The sequence below is a fragment of the Corylus avellana genome, chromosome ca4, assembly GCF_901000735.1.
Source record: "Corylus avellana chromosome ca4, CavTom2PMs-1.0".
Taxonomy (NCBI): domain Eukaryota; kingdom Viridiplantae; phylum Streptophyta; class Magnoliopsida; order Fagales; family Betulaceae; genus Corylus; species Corylus avellana.
In genome coordinates this window covers 23,678,581-23,694,157 of record NC_081544.1, presented here as the reverse complement: position 1 = coordinate 23,694,157, position 15,577 = coordinate 23,678,581, and the positions used below count along the sequence as shown (strand labels likewise).

The following is a 15,577-nucleotide window of genomic DNA, read 5'->3' as shown; positions in this document are numbered from 1 at the left end:
TGGGTAGGTATCTTCTTGGTGCTTGAAGAAGAGATGCAACAGGAATAATTATTACAGAAAGAAGGCGTCGACCCGCGTCCTTAAATTGCAGTCAAATTTAGGCTGCTTAAGTTGTCATTATTCGGTTGGCGTCTTTCAATTAATCATTGAATCACGTGTTTAATCAATGTAATAAAGCCATCAGCCCTCGAGCTACGCAAATGGAATATAAAGCATTGACAAACTCCAGACTGGAGACAACCCACCAATGGATTTTTGGGGCGGCCAAGGGTGGCATTGCCGCGGCGGATTTGGATTTGGGGGTGCTGAGACAGCCCGGTCTTGCAGTGGGTGACCGGCTACCACTGCAATTCAAAAATTTTTTATTAAAAAAAAGAAAAAAAAAAAAACAAAACAAAACAAAAATTTAAGGGTTGAAAAAAAAAATGTTAATAATTATTTATCTTCGTAAAAGAAGAGAATAGTCATTCCATTTCTGCAAACTATTCGGTGAACCAAACGGGCCTAAGATATTAAGATTTATGGTATGAACTATAAGGCTTTGGTGATAAGCCCCAATGTCTGGTATGTTGCTTCAACTAATCACTCCGATTATGTTTAATTTCTTTGCACATATACAATTGTTAGTCTTCCCAAATATATATAGTTATGTTTGGTACATGCCCTTGGCTTTTCTGTTAATAAAAGGCCATAGAATTCTTTAAGATTAGCCACATTGAGGGACACATTCGCACTTGGGTGTGTTTGATAAATACTTTTATTGCGAGTAATTTATTTAAATTTTAATAAGAAGTGATTGATCTGATATAAAGGTGAAATAAGATTTGATTTTTTTGTGAGAGAAAAATAAACTTTAGATTGATTGGTAATAGTTTTAAAAAGAGGTTGATTTTTTTTTTTGGAGAAGTAAAAATAACAGGACAGCGAGGAAGGGAAAGGTGATTTACCAAACACACAAATGTATGACAAAAAAAAAAATGTGAAAAGAATTACATTATTGAAAATCTGAAATCAATAATTACATATCTAATAAGCTATACATGAGAAAACAAAAGAAATATAATAATAATAATAATAATAATAATAATAAGCTACACAATGAATTATGATAAGATACCTAATACTAGAACCGGGAGAGTTAATTAACAAAAAGAAGCACCGAAGAAAAGCCCATGGCAAACCATGGTCATTTCTTTGACATCTTTAGGTAACTAAGAAACGGTTTCTGTGGAACAGGTATCCACTTGACAATCCAACCGATTGGCCAAGATAGTGCTGACATTCCAATGCATGCACCCCATTGCACCCAATTCAACCTTTCTGTATCTGCAAACTTCTTTAAAAACTCTACCATGATCACCTGAAGAACAATGGTTATCACAATGATCCCCAAAAACAATCTATTTCTGTGTATCCCCTTGAAGACGTTCTTCTTCTCGAGCTTCCTTGCATTGAATTCATTGAAGACTTGGCAAAGGACAAAAGTATTAAAGATTAGGGTGTCATTTACCTTCTCAGTCACACCAAAAATTGATTCACCTTTGAATTGCAGGGTCAAGAGGACGATTATTTGATAGGAAGCTTGGGCTAAGAGGTTTCTCCACATAATGTTGGTGATAAGTGGTGCAGTCCGACCCACAGGTGGTTTATCCATGAGCTCCTTGGTGGGTTGCTCAGTTGCAAGAGCCAGAGCACCCAACGTATCCATAATCAAGTTCACCCACAATAACTGCACTGCTGTTAAAGGGACTTCACCAGCTGAAACTGCTGCCACAAAGTTGATCACAAGAGCAGCAACATTTACAGTAAGTTGAAATTGGATGAACTTCTGGATGTTGTTATAGACACATCTTCCCCACTTTAGAACTGTGGCCACAGAAGCAAAATTATCATCCAAAATGACAATGTCTGAGCTTTCCTTGGCCACCTCGGTGCCTTGAATCCCCATAGAAAGTCCTATATCAGCTTCTTTTAGTGCCGGTGCATCATTCGTGCCATCGCCAGTAACAGCAACCACATGGCCTTTTTGTTTCAAGCATTGTACCATTAGAAGTTTGTCAAAGGGAGAGGACCTCGCCATCACACAAATTTTGTCAACTTTCTCCAATCTCTCCTTTGGCGTGTAGTTTCTGAATTCCACACCTTCTACTACTGCTCCATTGACCAAGTCTTGACCAAGCCTGAGTATCCCACATTCGGTGGCTATAGCTTTTGCAGTGAAAACATTGTCTCCCGTGATCATTTTAATGTTCACACCGGCATACTGGCAATCTTCAACAGCTTTCTTCACCCCTGGACGACATGGGTCCTTAAGTCCCACAAGTCCTAATAGGGTCAAACCATCTTCATCTAGCTTTTTATTTTCTTGATCTTCTTCTGAAACTTGCTTATATGCAAATGCAATGCATCGAAGGCTGCTAGCTGCCATACCTTGAATAATTTGCTCAAATTTCATCTGTTCAGCATCATCCAGATCTTTTACAATTCCAGAAGCATCATAGTAACTTGAACACATCTTCAGTATCATCTCTGCAGCACCTTTCCAGTGTACATGGATTGTGTTGTCTACCTTTCTCCTCATAAGGACTCCACTTCGTTTCTTCTGGGAATTGAATGCTTCAACATAAAGAATCGTACAACTTTGCATCAATTGCTCAATTTCCATGTTTAGGTCCAGAACAGCCCAGGAAAGAATTGCTTTTTCAGTGGGACTACCTGAGAACTCAATTTCAGATCCTGAATTAGACCTGTAAACACTACCAGTTGTGTTTAAAGCAACTCCTTCTTGGACCAATTCGAGAACATATGGAGCAATTGATGAGTAAGAACTTGTTGCAAAAGTTTCTTCCCCTAGCCAAAACTTTGTCACCTTCATTTGATTGAGCGTGAGAGTGCCTGTTTTATCAGTACAAATGGTGGTGGCAGAGCCCATGGTCTCACAGGCAGAGAGCTTCCGCACCATTGCCTGATCAACCATCATTCTCTTCATGGAATAAGCAAGTGTCAGCGTGACGGCCAATGGCAAACCTTCTGGAATTGCAACCACAACTATAGTAACTGCAGCAGCTACAATCCCCACCACAGCATTCACTATGTCGTCAACCTTGGTCTTACTGCCAATGAACTCTTTATTTCCATTATCATCTGTTGTATTTCCTGTGAAGTAACGAACCAACAAGACTACAAGAACTAGGAAAGCAACTAGTAAACCAACTTTACCTATTGATGAGGTTAACTTGTTGAGGCGAGCTTGTAAAGGTGTTTGTTCGCTGGTGTCACGGCTGATTGAGCTCATCATCTCGCCCCAGGTTGTGTTCATGCCAACCGTTGTGACAAGCATCCGAGCATAGCCATCAACCACCTTAGTACCAGAAACCAAAAATGGATGACTGTAATTCACGTCTACGTGGTCACTCTCCCCTGTCATGCTGGATTCATCCACTTGCAATGAGTGCCCATCAAAGAATAGCCCGTCGGCTGGAACTTGATCTCCGATCTTTAAGCAAACGACGTCTCCAACCACAATTTCAAACACGGAAATCTGTTGACGCCTTCCAGCTCTCACAACCTCAACTTGGATATTGTTGCTAACTTTAGATAATTTGTCAAATTGTCTGTTTTGCCTAAAGTTGCTTACGGCGGAAACAGCAATGACAAGAAATATAGCAACAAATATGCTTCCACCATCATACCATCCTTCTTTGATTCCATCCTCTTTAATGCCAAACGCAAGCGAAAGTGTTGCGCAGCCTAAAAGGATGAATATGGTAAGATCCTTGAAGGCCTCCACAATGAAATGGAAGAAGCTCTTTGTAGGCGGCCTTTTATATGTGTTGGAGCCAAAAGCATCGTGTCTGTGAGAAATATCTTCAACATCACCTTCAATACCCAATTCAAGATCGGCTTCAAGACTGGTTGCAACTCCAACAACCCCTCCAATTTTTCGGAGGCTGTCAACATTTTTGTCCTTCACAAGCTGAATGAGAGTATTTTGATCAATTTTGAACCTTGTGTCAGGTTTGAGATCCACAATGGTGAAAGATGGAAGGCGTGAAACCTTAAAAGATTTCTTTTCGGGTGGAGAGACATTGAAAAAGGAGAGTAGAGCTTTAGAACAATAGATGGTTAGAAAAGCAGAGTGCCATCTCTGCTTGGGTTCGCTAAGGGTGTTTGGTGCATGAAGTAAATACTCAATTCGCTCCAAGTTTGACAGGAAAATGCTACCCATTGGTCTGGAGAGCACAAGATGTGCGGGAGATCACTATAAAGATGGCTCAGGGAAAAAAAAAAAAAATAGTTCACTGTAAAGATGATATGTAGGAAAGCAAGGAATTGACAATGCAGTAATTAAAAATGAGTGAGAATAAATGGAGATATTTATATATATAAAAAAATAAGCAATGTAAGAATAGATGGAGATATTAATTTTTAGCAGCAAGATATGAAGGATATTGGAGCTAGGCTGGAGCGAAGTAGGGATATATGGAGATATATTTGGAGGGGCAAAAGGATAAAATAGTCAGAGATTTGGGATACATGAAGTGTAGGGAGTCGATCATTTTATAGGCCGTTAGTTTACCTGCACGATTTGGTTTCGGCCTCCTGGATATGAACATTGAATAGTCAAAGACGAGTTGCGGCTTCAATGAGTTCAGTCGGTGAAATTACTTCTCAATCTTTTTCAAGGAAGGAACAGGTGAAGTTCCGTTTAACTTACCTGTACCTTAAGTAATCATGCCACGTCCGTATGTTCTGGCATCTGCGTGGCTACGTACGTATTTTCTGCGTGGCTGCTTACGTATTTTCTGCGTGTCTACGCAGGAAAGGTCTTTTTTTTTAAATAAAAAATAAAAAAATAAAAAATAATTAACCTTCTTAAACTTTTATCGTCTTTGCAATCACTTTCTAAAGTTTAAAAACTCTTAATTTTGTATATTTAACTTTTAAAAAATTTGCAATGTCACCTGCTAAGGTTTTCTGTTAAATCCTAACAGATGCCTTGAAAATTCTCAAAATACTATTAATTTCTTCCTTTTTTAAAAAAAAATAATAATACTTAAGGTAATTTTGTAATTTTATAAATGTTACAAGAGTATAAGAGTCATTTCTCCCTTGCTATATGATTTAACCTCAAACCCTAAAGGAATGGATAATATTGTAAACTTCTTAAAAGTTTTTAATACACTAAATTGAGGATTTGTGAACTTTAAAAAAATAATTATAAAACCTACGAAAGTTCAAGGATGACTTAGATAAAATTTTTATTTTTTTCTTCTTTTTATTTTTTATTTTTTAATAGATGAGCGCAATTTTTTTTTTTTTTTTAAGTAATAAATATCTTGATATGACAAAATCTTAACAATTTGGTTTGAAAAAAATAGCCAGGATTTCAAAAACTCTATATGGTAAAATATCCTGAAAACTCTAGAAGATTTTTATTCAAACTGTTTTTTAGTTATATGGTCACTTTTTTATGATATTACGAATAAAGTACCACTTATTCCAAAACCTAAATTAATACAAAATTATAAATGGACAGAAATTTCTTCCAAACCAGTCAGGAAGAAGAGAAGTGCTAGAGAGTCAAACAAATGAACTCAGAAAAATTTTCAAACTAACGTTACAAGGGTTTTTAAATTAAAAAAAATGGATAAATGCAAAATTGGTCCGTGTGATTGGCCGAATTTACAAATAGCTACATGTGGTTTAAAAAATAATTTATCAGTCCCTAGGGTAGGCCAAAATAACATTTTACTCTCTGAACTCATTTTCCGTTAAATGACTTAACGGAAACCGTTACATTGCCACATCATACACAATAAAAATAGAACACGTGTTCTTTTTTATTTATGCTTTTAAAAAAATAACAAATAAGTTTTTTCACGACATTTTGAGGCTCCAACACACTCCACGTCAAATTAAATAAATCTAATCCATCTATATCCCTTGTGCCGCCGTCGTCTTAATCTTCTCCAACGATTTTTGTCGTTGTCTTTATCTGCGATTTCCGTTAAAACTTACATCCACAAATGAATATCCCTACAAGTACAAGCATCATCTTACACATGCACACTAAGGGACAAAACAAGCTCCACAAAAGAAAAAAACAATTGCATATCCAAAATCAAAGAGAAATTTGCCACGTCAATTTTTTTTGAGATATGCAATTGCTTTTTTCTTTTGTGGAGCTTGTTTTGTCCCTTAGTGTGCATGTGTAAGATGATGCTTGTACTTGTAGGAATATTCATTTGTGGATGTAAGTTTTAACGGAAATCGCAGATAAAGACGACCGCAAGAATCGTTGAGAAAGATTAAGACGACATCGACACAAGAAATATAGAGGGATTAGGTTTATTTAATTTGACGTGGAGTGTGTGTTGGAGCCTCAAAATGACGTGGAAAAGCTTATTTGTCATTTTTTAAAAGCATAAATAAAAAAGAACACGTGCATTATTTTTATTAGGTATGATGTGGTAATGTAACGGTTTCCGTTATGTCATTTAACGAAAAATGAGTTCAGGGAGTAAAATGTTATTTTAGCCTACCCTAGGCACCTATAAATTATTTTTTAAACCATATTGAATGATTTATAAATTAGGCCAATCACATTGGCCAATTTTACATTTATCCCTTAAAAAAATGCAATTCTCTCTCCCTTGTCTGTCACTCACGGTCTGCCACGTCAGTTTGAAAATTTTTATGGGTTCATTTGTTTGGCTCTCTCGCACTTCTCCTGGAGGAAATATCATTCAGCGCATTTAAAATAGTATCAATTGTTTATAAACATTTAAAACGTACATTAAATTCTTAAGGTCATTAATAGTTTTACTAACGTATACTAACGTTTTAAATGTTTATAGACACAGATTGAGATCCCCGCAATAGTGAAAAAATTGCCCACCAATTTTTTTTGAAATCCTGATCATCAATTTTCATCCAACAGTTACCATTCCGCCACGTGTCCCACTTAATATAAAATAATAAAATATTATTATTTAAAAAAAATATATAAAATTAAATAATAAAAAATAAAAATAATTATTAAAAAATATGGGGTGGCCGAACCACCCCACAGGGGATGGCCCACCACCCCAATTCAGCCTTGGGGAGTGGCCACCCATATTTTTTAATAATTATTTTTATTTTTTATTATTTAATTTTATATTTATTTTTTTAAAAATAATAATATTTTATTATTTTATATTAAGTGGGACACGTGGTGGAATGGTGACTAGTAGATGAAAATAGATGGTCAAGATTTCAAAAAAAATTGATGGGCAATTTTCTCACTATTGCCCGGGATCTCAAATTTTGTATTCCTCCTCTTTTTGGCTTGCCCTATCTTCCCTCATCTCTTTTGAATTTTCCGAAGAGTTGTTGGTTTGTGGCATAGAAGTATCTAGAGGGGCCTAGATAGTGGGAAACTGCAGACGCTTCCTTAAACCTAGTTGAGCCATAGTTAACACTAATCAAATTTATGTAGAGATTCACATTGCGGGATTCGAACCTATACCTTAGTGAATACCCAACCACTTCAAAGTTTCTTTGAAACCAATTAATTATAATGACTAATGGTAAGTTTCAGGAAGTTGATCAAGATGATATATTTATTTGCCAAGCTCAGAATACTTATTTATGAGTGGAAAAATATTGCCAGTCAATAAGTGAGGTCCTGCAAATTGGATGAACATTAGTTGTTCAACTTCCCAACACCAAATTAAGAGCATTTAACTTCCTCATCCGTCAACTTTAAAGAAGGCAACAAACTCCAGACTTCCAGTCATCTCCATGAAAATCTCAATGGGCAAGAAAGAATTACGTAATTGCATTTGCCCAAATTTTACGTCAAATTTTTTTTTTTTTTATAAGTGTGTAGAAATTTGGCAGGTACAAAACTCCTCCGATCATCAACTTGAACGAAGCCCATATCAACCCTATTAAACTCTCAAACTCTCCTTTTCAAACCAACAACCAACAAAGCATAAAATAAAATAAATATAAGGATTGGGTGACCAAGTAAAGCTCTTTTAAAATAACGTAGAAGCAAGTACAAATCATTCTATTCAAACATTATCTGAAGTCACAGACGATGTTCATTGAAGATAACGGCAGGCAGCTGCTTATATCAGGTGTAATATAAATATTCAAAAGCATTGTATATCAACATCAGTGTTTAGTTTATCTTTTAGATTTTCAAATGTTCATTATTCAACCAACACGTTGTAATTATTTATATATATATATATATAGGAGGACTAAATACAAACAGCTGGTATTCATTCGAAATCCAGCCTTCAAATCCTCTGTTTAGTTTCAATTCTAAATTGCAAGTAAAAGAAGATGAGAACAAGTGGATCCACTGGAAGCGCGCGGCAACACGTCTGAAGGAAAGGGAAGGGTGAATTTCCTTCAACGTGGGAATTGGGTAGCCATTTTCTTCTCATTATTCACTTTACCGGCTTTCACGCGTTTTATCGACTAATTTGTTGGTCAACCACTTCGCTGTCAGTGGTCAACCCGCGGTTGCGTAGCCGTTTTATATATTCTTTTATAAATAAAAGAAAACCGATTTATTTTGTCTATTTCACACCAGTCGATGATTTGTCAACTACTTACAAAAACAAAACAAAAAATAAAAAATCACTTAAAATACGATCCGTGAAATGAATAAGGAAAAACTTTATTTTTTCACTTATTTTTCAATACTTTTATAATTGCTTCCTTAAATTTTAAAAACTTTCAGCGTCGAGGTCGAATATTCAAATTTAAGAAGTTTGCAATGTCATCCTTATCATTAGGGTTTGGAGTTAAATCAGACTTTAAAGGGGTGAAATATCCCCTTATATCCCTGTAAATTTTTTAAAAATACAAAAATTACCCTAATTAAAATTAGTTTTTTTTTTTTGTTAAATAAAAAACTTGACCTAAAAGCCAAGCTTTGCCGTGGAGCATATCAATTTCCTTTTTTTATAACAAAAAAGGGCATTTTGGAAATTTTCACATCCTCCGTAAAATTCTAATGGTATGGATGACATTGCAAACTTTTTAAACTTAGATAATCAACTTTGAGAATTTTTAAAGTTTAAAGAAGTAATTATAAAAACATTGAAAAATCAAGGGACAAGTGAAATTTCCCCTTTTAAAATCATGTTAAAAGGAGTCTGAAATTGTTATTAATGTTCTTATTTTTTGTTAGGTGAACTAATTAAGACGATATTTTACACATGATAACATTATTATTGGTCTTGCATAGTTTTTTTGTACACGTTGAAAAATTCCGTTACGTTTTCATCAAATGGTTGATGAATGGAAGTATCATGTCGACTAACTTGTAAAGTACATATATTGGCAATAGGCGTCGATTTCACAGGAAATGCTGCAATTGAATAATTTTAAAAGTCTATCTTATATTCCTTCAAGAATGATGTGGCTATTAAAGTTACAATTTGATCAAAATTCAATAATGATCAAGCACAAATCCAATGGTAAATTTAATGATCACATCATTCTTGGAGGAACTCAAAAAGAACTTGTAGCATTACTCGTTGCAGGGTCCTCCCTGAAATAAATGAAAACAATTCTGATAACGTTTGTCTCTTCAAACATAAGTTTGGAAATTATTCTATCCACAAAAATTGTGATTTTAAACCAAATCGCAAAAAATAAATTGTTTGGCATTACGCTTTTTTAAAAATTGTGATTTAAAAAAGCAGAAAATTTGCATTTTCAAATCACACGTAAGAAGGTACTTTTTTTAAACAGACAATTTTAAGGGCCCGTTTGGAATTGCGGTTTCAATAAGTGCGATTTTAAAAATAGCGTTTTCGAAATCGCTACTTTTTAAAATCACAAATGTGTTTGGTAAAACATGTTAAAAAGTACTTTTTTATTAAATATTTGTTATGTGAATTCATGATTTTGGTTTAAATTCGCACTTTTTCAAATAAGCACTCCCTATCTTGCTTATTGAAATCACTTTTTTTTTTTCCTATTTTAAATTAAATGCTTTATAAATCGCAATGCCAAAAGATTTACGTTTTGCGATATCTTTTAAAAACGCAGATTATTCTTGCGAAATTGCAATCACAAACGCAACCTAAAGACCAAACTGCGATTTTGCCAGATGCTTGAACTGTGCTTTTAAAAATCACGTTTTCAAATCGCACATTTTAAAATCATTACTTTGAATCGCACTTTTTAAAATCGCAAACCCAAACGGACAATTAGTTTAGGGGTTTAATAGGATTATTTTGTAATTCATTGTAATTTTTTTAAGGAAGAATGTCTCGATTATAAGCATATTCGAAGGACGTCCAAACAATAGCATGGATATTTCACAATAATTCCAGTTCCAAAAAGGTTGGATTCAGTGGCGGAGCCAGACGTTTCAGAATGTAGGGGCCGTAAAAAAAAATTCCGCATCCTAAAAATTTTTTTCACACTAAAAATTTTTTGCATCACAAAAAATTTGGTAATTCACACAATATATGCATCACAAAAAAAATATCTATAAAAATTTATAAATATGTGCTCAAATTGATATATTAGAAATATCACATGTCGGCACTACATAAAAAAGACAGAAATACAAAAAAGTGTCTAGAACTGCACTTTACGGTCTTTTAGAAGTACAAAATCATCAAGTATTGAATCTAAATCGAAGCTCTCAGCAATTTCTCTTTCAATATAAAGAACTAAGCTATTTGCAAGAAAATCATCCTCCATTTTGTTGCGTAGTCGTGTTTTAACAATTTTCATTGCTGAAAATGCTCGTTCGGTAGTTGCTGTAAACACTGGAAGAGTCAAAATAAGACGAATCAATCTATCAATGAGATAGTATGTCTTTGATTTTTCTGTTTTTGCCAATCCTTGGCATAATTCTGCAATAGAAGACAAATTTTGTAATGTCGGATCGGTATGGACATCAGATTCAAAATACCTCAACTGATATCTCAAATTAATTTTCTCCTGCTCAGAAAAATCAAGAGGATAATACTTCTCCACAAGGATACATATATCATCAATTTTGAAGGATTTATAAGCATCTTTTGGATCCAAAGCTGAGATAAGTGTTAAAAGTTCCATCGCTTTTTCACCAAACCTACTATCAAGCTCTTGCAATTGAAAGTCGATAGCAGTATTGAATATGTCAAAATGATAATGATGCTCCACTCTAATGTAATTCTTTTGATTACGACCTCGACCTTCAATATAACGAGCACTCAAATCCGGAATGTCAATTTCAGATTTCTTGCAAAAAGAGACAATGTTCTCAAGCAAATTATCCCAACCATCATCTCTCAACTTTTGGATAAGTTTCTTCGCAATAGAAACTGTATGAATAGCATTCAAAATGTCTAGAGATTTTTGCTGCAAAACTTGACAAAGAACATCAGTAATGCCCATGAGTTCCTTCATTAAATGTAAAATAAATATGAACTCGAAGGATGTAAGCATTTTATAAGCAGCCTTAGCATCTCCTCGTTGAGAGTAAGTACCTCCTTCTCTTTGAACATCTTCAAGCACTGTACAAGTAGCATCAAACATCCTTATCATGCTACAAATAGAATTAAAATGAGAACCCCAACGAGAATCACCAACTCGCTTCAAAGTGCCAATTTGGTTAGCCCCTTTTCCAGTTTCAAGCTCACCAATAGCTTGCATATGTGCAATTTGTGTTGCATGAACAGCTTGTAGTAGATCATGACGTTTACATGAAGCACTGGCCACATTGATAATAAAATTCAAATTTGTGAACACATGAACAAAATCCACCTCTCTAGATGCAGCAACTAATGTTAATTGTAATCGATGAGCAAAACAATGAATATAGTATGCACAAGGACAATCATTAAGAAATAATGCTTGCAATCATTTCCATTCACCACGCATGTTACTGGCACCATCATATCCTTGTCCACGGATATTTTGAATATCAAGGAGATAACGAGAGAGAACATCAGATATTCCATTCTTTAGAGTTAATGCCGATGTATCTTTAACATGAACTATATCAAAGAAACGTTCTTGTATAAAACCATCTTTGTCAACAAATCTCAAAACAATAGCCATTTGCTCTCTCTTAGACTCATCTCGTGCTTCATCAACAATAATGCAAAATTTAGAGTCTCCAATATCTTCATGAATTTTATTTCGCACTTTACTTGCAATGACATGCAAAATCTCCTTTTGAATTGTATGTGAAGTGTACTTTGCAGATTGTGGAGCATTTTCCAAAACAATACTTGCAACTTTCTCATTATATGATGCCAAAATTTGAATCATCTCAAGAAAATTACCTCGATTTTTTGAATTAAGAGTCTCATCATGACCTCCTAAAGCACATCCTTGAAATGTAAGCCACCGAGCAACATCAATAGAAGTTTTCACACAAAGTCGATTATTTAGAATTTGTTCGGTACTTTGTGCATTCAATACTTTATCAATATGTTGTGCTTGATTTCGCAAATCCTCACAATATTTCACTGCATTATTGTGAGGTGAACAAGGATCTTCCCCAATATGAGTCAAAAAGGCACAATTTTTTCCATCATGAACCTTTTTCCAACTTCTAAATCCCTTTATAGTAAATACATCACATCCAGGACGTCCAAGTGCTTTCGTAGAAAAAAGATAACATGGTAGACAATATGCAGCATCCGTAGAACGAGAATACTCAAGCCAAGTTGAAAATTGTGTGAACCAAGAAGCTTGAAAGCGACGAGGGTGCTTTTTTGGTCCAGAAAGTGGATATTGTTCCTTTCGAAGAATAAGTTGATGTGGACCATAGTTCAAATAAGCTCGCCTTATTTCATCCCGTTGATTGACTGGATAGTCCCACATCGGAGGACGTAATCCTGGATCACGTTCTATAGAAGAAATATCAACTTCATCAACATTATGTGTGGATAATGCAAAATGAACCTCTTGTGTCTCCGTAATTAGAGCTTCTCCGCAAGGATATTCTTCATCTTCAACCCTTGAAGATTTAAGATGACGCTCATCGGGATTTGAAGTTCCAGTATTAAGATCAAACGGTGTATTACTTTTCGAAATGTCGGCTTCTTTCCTTTTAAAGAACGAATCAAGAGTTTTAAACTTTGACATGATGCATGAACCTAAAATTTTCAAGTTAAATCACAACCCCGTAAGATAGACGATCGAATTACCAATATACATTACCGATATAGAACAAATGCAACTATTTATGATGAGTAGTACCACTAACATGTATTATTCTCTTAATTTGATCAAAGCCTAAAGAGGCTAAACAGTAACACAACAACAATTTTCGCTCAGTTTCAAGCTTTCAGACTTTTAGTTATGCTACAATTTTTGCCGTATTGTTTAATTGTTCTACATCAAATTGATGTCTATTTATAATGATTAATGGGTACCACTAACATGTATTATTCAATTTTTTCTCTTAATTTGATCAAAGCCTAAAGAGCCAAAAAGGCTAAACAATATCATAAAACAGCAGCAATATAACAATTTTAGGAATTAGAATAAAAAAAAAATTAAGCAGATTCTTGGGATACCTATCTCAGTGTTTCCGGTAAAAATCTAATCTCCCAATGGACCCAATCCAATTTGTCAATCTGACTAGTGACCACCTATTTTCTGCCCTGAAAATACATGACATCCATTAAACAATATCATATCACTTTCAGTCTTTTAGGAATCAGAATAAAAAAAATAAAAAAAAAATTAAGCAAATTCTTGGAATACCTACGGCCTACCTCTGTTTCTGGTAAAAATTCAAGCTCCCAATGAACCCAATCCAATCTGACCAATGGCCACCTATTTTGAGTATTTTCTGCCCTGAAAATACATGACACCCATAACCCATTAAGCCTTAAGGAGAAAAAAAAAATCAAGGTTAAATATATAAAATTAACCCTAAATAAATTTTAAGGAACAAAAAATGCAAAACCCACCTAATCTCCAAAGTGTTACTGCCTGTGACTGTGACTGTGAGATAGAGCGATTGAGACCTGCAGGCTTGAGAAATGAGAGGGACTGTCGGTCTGAGGGCAGTGAGGTGAGATGGAGAGCCAGAGAGAGGGAGAAGAGGAAGGTGCGTGTGAAATTGAGATTTGAGAAAAGGGGAAACAAAATTTTTTTTAATATATAATATGGGACCCTGCAGCCGCCAAAGGCCCAAAAGCTAACATAAACTATTTTTTTTTTTTTTTAATATGGAGGGGCCAGCCGGCCAGCTGCATGAATTGGGCTTATTTAGAAAAAAAAAACAAATGAGCTCTTTTAGAATGGGGGGGCCCAATTTAGAAAAAAACAAAAACCATAACCTAAACAAATGAGCTTTCAGTTTTCTCAACAAATTAATGATGAACCAGAACCTATATTTTTTTTTTTTCAAAAAATCTTGGGGGGGCCACGGCCACCTCTGGCCGAGATGTGGATCCGCCACTGGTTGGATTGCATGGGTGATTACATTTACATCTAGTTCAAACGAGATTGAATTAGAAGACTCACATAATGCTCCGATTATAATAGCTATCACAGTCATCGCACAACGTTCGACCATGATGGTCATCCAGTCAGATCGGAGACCGGCATGGTCATCAAGCCAACTTTCATCCAAAGGTTTACACACTTGCAATGAAAATTAGAATTTGAAGTAATATATGGGGCATGCAATTACATAATTATTTCTTGCACATTGTGATTTTCATGGAGACTGGAAGTCCGGAATTTGTTGCCTTCTTGTAAGGGTGCGTTTGGGAGTGCGTTTTTAAAAAAATAATCTGCGATTTTAAATCAAATCGCAACTTTAGGGTGTTTGGGATTGTGATTTTAAAAACGCAAATTTAAAAATCGCAAAAAAATCTGTGATTTCCATAAGCTGATTAGAGAGTGCTTATTTGAAAAAGTGCGAATTTAAAACAAAATCACGATTTCTATTAAAAAGATATTTGACGCAATAGTTATCTTTTTCAGAACGGGAATGAAAAAAAATACCAAGAATACCCACCTAAAATATATTAAAACCCTTCTTTTTTTTTCTTTTTTTTTTTTTTCTTCATCCTTATTGGTAATTTGGTCATGAAACCGCAATTATATGTTAATGTTATCCAAACACTCAATTGATAAAAAAAAGTACTTTTTAGTATGTTTTACCAAACGTCTGTGCTATTTTAAAAAGTAGCGATTTAAAAAACGTAATTTTTAAAAACGCAATTTTTAAAATCGCACTTATTGAAATCGCACTCCCAAACGGCCCTAAGTTGACGGAAACGCTCTTGGTGTTTGGAAGTTGAACTTCTAATGTTCATCCAATTTGCAGGAACCTCATGTATTGACTCTGGCAATATTTTTCCCCAGAGACTTGCATAGAAGGAATAATTCTTCACAAAGCTCCTTCATCGCCTTTTGAAAATACCTCTAAAGTTCCAAAAAATTTCAATTAATTAAACTTTCAGTTTCTTTCAATTACTTTCTTCTATTAAATCTTGTCAAAATTTTTAAAATACCATTATTTTTTATTATAAAAATAAAATAAAAAATTGCAAAGATTCATGCATTTATTTATTTTTATTTAAAAAAAACATCT

At 34.6% G+C, this 15,577-nt stretch overlaps 3 protein-coding genes across 4 annotated transcripts; all 3 read right to left on the bottom strand.

Moving 5' to 3' along the window:
* Nucleotides 1–1,102: 1,102 nt before the first annotated feature.
* Nucleotides 1,103–4,266, bottom strand: LOC132180076 (putative calcium-transporting ATPase 13, plasma membrane-type). The gene has a single exon (XM_059592922.1). The coding sequence runs from the start codon at nt 4,226–4,228 to the stop codon at nt 1,187–1,189; it is 3,042 nt and encodes a 1,013-aa protein (XP_059448905.1). The 5' UTR covers nt 4,229–4,266; the 3' UTR covers nt 1,103–1,186.
* Nucleotides 4,267–10,569: 6,303 nt separating this feature from the next.
* On the bottom strand, nt 10,570–14,081 carry LOC132179583 (uncharacterized). 2 transcript variants are annotated; one of them, XM_059592321.1, is made up of 5 exons: nt 13,941–14,081; nt 13,743–13,824; nt 13,542–13,628; nt 11,499–11,722; nt 10,570–11,378 (listed from the first exon to the last, which is right to left on the bottom strand). In XM_059592321.1, exons 4-5 carry the CDS (start codon nt 11,662–11,664, stop codon nt 10,600–10,602), a joined length of 945 nt encoding a protein of 314 aa, XP_059448304.1. In that variant the 5' UTR covers nt 11,665–11,722; nt 13,542–13,628; nt 13,743–13,824; nt 13,941–14,081; the 3' UTR covers nt 10,570–10,599. The 2 variants fall into 2 exon arrangements, with proteins under 2 accessions (XP_059448304.1, XP_059448305.1); XM_059592322.1 differs by lacking the exons at nt 13,542–13,628; nt 13,743–13,824; nt 13,941–14,081 and having other exon boundaries at nt 11,499–11,852.
* Nucleotides 11,872–13,107, bottom strand: LOC132179584 (uncharacterized). Its single transcript, XM_059592324.1, has one exon. The coding sequence runs from the start codon at nt 13,105–13,107 to the stop codon at nt 11,872–11,874; it is 1,236 nt and encodes a 411-aa protein (XP_059448307.1).
* Nucleotides 14,082–15,577: the final 1,496 nt, after the last annotated feature.

Excerpts from the sequence above, each read along its gene's own strand:
- LOC132180076 (XM_059592922.1), bottom strand. The coding sequence starts at position 4,228 with ATGGGTAGCATTTTCCTGTCAAACTTGGAGCGAATTGAGTATTTACTT.
- LOC132179583 (XM_059592321.1), bottom strand. The coding sequence starts at position 11,664 with ATGCAAGCTATTGGTGAGCTTGAAACTGGAAAAGGGGCTAACCAAATT. Across the intron at positions 11,379-11,498 it reads AGATGTTCAAAGAGAAGGAG|TTTTGCAGCAAAAATCTCTA; the intron begins GTACTTACTCTC and ends TTCTTTGTCAAG.
- LOC132179584 (XM_059592324.1), bottom strand. The coding sequence starts at position 13,107 with ATGTCAAAGTTTAAAACTCTTGATTCGTTCTTTAAAAGGAAAGAAGCC.